Source organism: Emys orbicularis, chromosome 1 (genome assembly GCF_028017835.1).
Source record: "Emys orbicularis isolate rEmyOrb1 chromosome 1, rEmyOrb1.hap1, whole genome shotgun sequence".
Classification (NCBI taxonomy): Eukaryota; Metazoa; Chordata; order Testudines; family Emydidae; genus Emys; species Emys orbicularis.
In genome coordinates, this window is record NC_088683.1 from 365298670 (window position 1) to 365304295 (window position 5626).

At 47.6% G+C, this 5626-nt stretch overlaps 1 protein-coding gene across 1 annotated transcript; it reads left to right on the plus strand.

The window, feature by feature from the left end:
• Positions 1-856: 856 nt before the first annotated feature.
• Positions 857-1792, plus strand: LOC135873042 (olfactory receptor 51G2-like). The gene has a single exon (XM_065397517.1). It carries the CDS (start codon positions 857-859, stop codon positions 1790-1792), a length of 936 nt encoding a protein of 311 aa, XP_065253589.1.
• Positions 1793-5626: the final 3834 nt, after the last annotated feature.

The window sequence follows — 5626 nt, forward strand, 5'->3', positions numbered from 1 at the left end:
CCTGTTCTGATCGAATTTACACATGTATATCTGGAGTGACGCAGTTGAAGTCAATGTTATTGAATCCAGAACCTACGCCTAAGAATTTATCCCATGTAGTGCAAAAAGGCACTGGCATATCTGGGATCCTCCGGAGTGGAGAAAATAAAAAAAATACATATAATGAGGCAATGAAACATATTTGTAAATAGCTTCAATGCAGGACATATAAATACAAGTACCGTTTTTAACCATGCAATTGCCATGTGTTTATACATGTCATGATAAAATGAGCCATATTCCAAAGTGGCGGGCCAGAAAAGGATGTCTGTGGGAAGGTCAGAACTGTAAAATCACACAATGCACAATAGGCTGTGGAACTCCCAGGCACAAGATATCAATGGGGCCAAAAACTTAGCAAGATTCAAAGAGGGGCGGGATGTTTATATGGTTAACCTGAAAATCCAATTACAATAATGAGGATTTTTAAAAGAGTCTTGTAAGGGTTCTAAGCCCTCCTGATTTACACCACAAAATATGTCTAACTGCTGGGTGTCAGGAGGAAACATTCCCTGGGAGCAAGTTATCTCATAGCTGCCTATTGCAGGGCTTCTTGAACCTTCCTCTGAAGCATCTGGAATTGGCCACTGGATACTGAGCTAAATGGACTACAGGTCTGATCCAGTCTGGCAGTGCCCATCTTCTTATCGGGGGTGTAAATCCATGACTATGTTTTTCCTGATCTACCTTGAACTCCTGAGAGTCTCTAGATTTCAGCTCAGAGCAGAATGATGTCTAGCTAAATATCATCTAGTCTCATGTTCTTTTTCCTTTTAGGAAGGAAAGATCAAAACTTCTCAGACCTCCCTAGTACATTATGTCAACTGTCAATGACACCAACTTCAACTCTGCAGTGTTCCTTCTCACCGGCATACCTGGGCAGGAAGACGCCTATCTCTGGATTTCTATCCTCTTCTGCTTAATTTATATTATTTTGATAGCAGGAAATTCAGTCATTCTGTTCATTACAAAAATAGATCCAAGCCTGCATGAGCCCATGTACATTTTCCTTTCCATGTTGGCCATCACAGACCTTGGCATATCGATAGCCACCATACCGACGATACTGGGCATATTCTTGTTCAACTCTAGGGAGATCAGCCTCAATGCCTGTTTTGCCCAGTTGTTCTTCATCCACTTGCTTCAATTAATTGAATCCTCTGTGCTCTTGTTGATGGCCTTTGACCGCTTCGTCGCAATCTGTAACCCACTGAGATATGCTTCCATCTTAACCCTGCCGAGAATAGCCAAGATGGGACTGGTGTGTGTGCTAAGGGGGGTGGCCATGATAGTTCCACTCCCCCTTCTCCTGAAACGGTACCAATACTGTCAAGCCAATGTCCTCTCCCATTCCTACTGCCTGCACCAGGAGGTCATGAAGTTGGCTTGTTCGGATATCACAGTCAACAGCATCTATGGCTTGTCTGCTTCACTCTTAACGTTGGGGTTGGATTCGCTGCTTATCTTCTTCTCTTATGTGATGATCTTCAAAACAGTGTTGAGTGTCGCATCAAAGGTGGAGAGTCTCAGAGCCCTGAAAACCTGTATTTCCCACCTCTGCATCGTCCTGCTCTTCTACATACCAGAGATCAGCTTGTCTGTGATACACAGATTTGGGAAGGGCTCTTCTCACTTGCTTCAGTTTGTCCTGGGCTATATCAATCTGCTGGTCCCACCCCTGATGAACCCAATTGTGTACAGCATGAAAAGCAAACACCTTCGTGCAAGGATAATCAGGTTGTTCATCAAGTGAAGGGTCAGTCCATCGACCAGCTCCAGTGCCTGTGACACGGGAGATGAAAAAATGCTCCACCTATTCCATCCTGGACCCTTACATCCAAGACCACATGAGCTATTAATCTCCATTCAATAGAGAAAGCTTCTGACAGGATCTAGGGCTTGGAGCAATGGAATAGGAGCTGTCCTCACCAGCTGGTGAGTGAGGACAGGGCACTTGGAGAAGGAGACCATGGGAGGCAGCAGCATTCACATAGTGACCGTGTTCATGGAGATCCAGGGCACCAGTCAGTTCTTGGCCCTTAAATAGCCATATCGGTGGCTGCTTTGACCTCAGAAAATCTGGCAATACAGTCAATAAAGAGAAGGGATGTGAATGTTGTTCCCATTACACCTGACCTGCCACTGGGCTGTCTCTGGTTAAACATCCACGGGCCATGAAAAAAGCTGCAGAGCTGTTCTGCAGTCACAGTCCTGACCCTTCCTGAGCGCTCTGGGTGCTGCATGATCCATGAACACTGCACCAGCTGTGGATGGGGCTATTCAAGGGGCACGAACACCCACCCTTCCCCTAGGCCCTCAGCCAGGTAATTTTGACTGTGTCCTGTCAGAAACATGATTAACGCAGGGTCCCAGGAGAAGCCATTCAGGCAGCCCCCCCTCCCCCATTGATGGCTCGGCACACAGCACACCTACTGAGGCAGGGCAGAGCTGCGTGTGTGAGTGAGGGTCTGACACACAGGAGTCCTGGAAAGAGACTCAGGCCCAGACTCCCTTTCTGTCTGCTCCATTTCTGCTTCCCCAGCAACTCAAAGTGGTGGAAACTGGCCTCAGCTCCCCCATAGCGTCACGGCGATCTCCTGTCCCAGCCCAGCCCATTCAGTGTAGGGAGACCACCTTTTCCAAAGGCAAAAGCAGAAGATATGCAGGAGGAACGTCCCCGCATTGACCCAGCCCCTGCTCCTCTTCTTCCCCCTCTGCCCCATCCCTTCTCCCAAGCCTCACCCCTGCTCCTCCTCTTTACCAGAAGCTCTGAACCCTCTCCAGACCCAACACCAAAGACCGGATGTTGTAAGAGCTGCCCAGGGAACCAAAGGAACTGTATGGAGCCCCAGACACTCCTCCTGCCCTGGGCAAGTGGCTGTGGGCCCCAAGAGCAGCTCCCAGCTTGTGTCCCCTCACATCTGGACACCCCAGGACATACCCGCAGGGAAGTTGGAGAGTCTGGGTCTCCCCACAGTGGCCTGGGCTCCCTGGGTAGCTCTTACCAAGGCCCAGCTGTGGCCTGGCCTGGGGGCAGAGCCTCAGGGGAAGTGAAGGAGCAGGGGGAAGGGCCTAGTGGGTAGAGACAGTGTGGGGTGTGTGGCAAGCCTGAACCAATGCAAACCACAGCAAGCAGGGCAGTGGGGTTCCTGAGTAAAGGAGGAGGATGGGCCTGGAGGGTAGGAGAGTCTGCGTTTTGGAGAAGACTGAATTAATGTGACCTCTTTAAGTACCCCAAGTTGAGAGTAAGTCATTGCAAGGGTTTTAGAGAGAAGGACAGGGCCCCTACAGGGCTACCTAAGGCCCCAAGGGGGCACTCTAGGGTGGCCCTGTTCACAGGGACTTGGCCAGAGTGTGCTGTGCTCTTGGAAGCTGTTACCAATGGGCAGAGGTCAGCCCAGCCCCCAGGCTGTATTGTGTTAGGCTAAACCAACCAAGCTCTTTTATTCTCCTTGAAATACAGGTCCTCCATTGCCCTGACCATCCAAGGCGTAAGTGGCTCTTGCTGTTCCTGCTCTCTACAGTGCAGGAGAGACTCCAGCTGGATCTGTCAATGCTCAGATAGCTGGACGTCTGGTCCTGTGGTTTGTCACTGCTCCGTGACTCAACAGAGTTTGGTTTGATTCCCGTGCCACGTGTGACCATGGGCAAGCTATTGGCTGTCTCTGGGCCTCTGCACAGGGGGATAATAGCCCTACCCTGCCTCACAGTGATGGCAGAAGGATAAATACATTTAAGGTGCTCAGATACTCTGAAACCCTAAAATCAGGGCTGTGTCAGGGTTCCATAAAGCAAAGCCACTGACATTTGTGTATAAAAGGTTTTTTAACACAACTTCCTGTGACAGCTGGCTTCTGGGAAGCCCTGTGACTCCAACACCTTGGTGTCTGTGGCAGATGTGGAGGTGCTCAGGGTGATAGTGAGGGGTAGGAGTGGATTTATGAGGGGAACGTTGGAGCATCACAGGAACGCCAGGAGTTTCAGACAGTCACCAGACTGGTGTTTGCCACCCATTGAGGCTGAATGGGTCTAACTGTCAAACAATGGAGCAACAGCCATGGGGCATCATCTTAGATGGTCTGGCTGGGAGAAAGCAGTCTGAAGGCAAAGGTCAGCTTCACACATTGGCCCTGTAACACAGACATGGCTGGGCACTATGGTGACTGGGCCCAGACTCACACAGGTTTCAGCAAAGGCTGCTTCCACGAGAAAGGGGCAAACAGAGGGGAAGATGCTCTCAGAGACACAGGGAAACTAGGCTGGGTCCCAAGAGCTCCTTGTTGTCCCAAAAAATATAAGTTGGGCCAGTTCTGTTTCTCTGTCTCCAGAGCAAACTCCGTATAGCTTAGCGTTCAGTGCTTTGTGAGTTAGATGAGTGTAGACATGTGACAGCTGCCTGATATTTTAAAACCATTTTTTCTAATGCTTTGTGCTGTTTTCCAATAAGCCTACTAGTGTTAAAGGAGTCTGGAGATGATTGTGTAGCTCTGGTCACAAGACTGAGGTGTCGCATTGGACCTGCTTGGTGATAAGCTTTTATGATGGAGGGGGTGTGGTTCCCAGCCCAAAGAGTGGGATAATTGTGAGATTTGCCCCAAGACAGAAAAGGACCTGGTTTAGAGGGTAAGGAGACCATATATCCTGGTTTTACTGTGACAATCCTGATTCTTCTTGTCCAGCATCTTTCCTTGTTGAGTGCCTATCAGGATTCAGAGGAGCAACTTGTTCAAGTTGCATCCAAGACAACGATCCACTCAAGATAATGATTAGTAGACCTATAGAGTTTAAGGCCAGAAGGAGCCATTAGATCATCTAGTCCAGAGGTTCTCAAGCTGAGGGGCGGGTCCCCCGGTGGGATATGTGGAATGTATTCCAGGATTGGCATGAGAAGCTTTAGGAAAATAAATCTTACTGTGCACTGTTTTACCCATAGCCGTGGATAACTAGCCAAGCTGATTCCTCCAGAGAGATCTGGTCTTCAGTCGGCACTGTGCGTTTGTCTCTAGGTGGTACTGTGCATTTTGATGGATTTCTATTACGCTTGCACCACATTATACAAAGTCGTTGCCATTTGTAGGTGGATCTGTCTGGTATGATGCGGTGTGCACATTTCATCATAGAAAAAAATGTAATTGGAACAGAAACAATAAAGCAATAAAGCAACAAAAAATAAATGATACATTTCTCAAATAAATTTCATTACAAATAATGATACATTTCTCAAACAGATGTATCAAAGAAGCCATTACTGTAAAAGAGGAAAAGGACAATGTTAATCTAATCTCCACTGGGCTTGCTATTCAAACTGTAAAAGCAATAAAACCAAAAAAAGCCACCTCCCATGCCAGAAGGCTGGAAAACCTGGTGGACTGAAAAATAAAATGGAGGGGCTACAAACCCGCTAAATACAGGAAAGGTACAAATTTTGTTTACACTAGAAGGAGACGTGCCTCCATACATTAAATAATATTGAATACCCCAACCACCCAAAAAAAAAATCATTAAAACAAGTCATAGAGAACGACACAAAAACAAGGAGGTTAGTGAAACAGAAATTAAAAGGTACAGTATCAAAAGTAAAATCTCT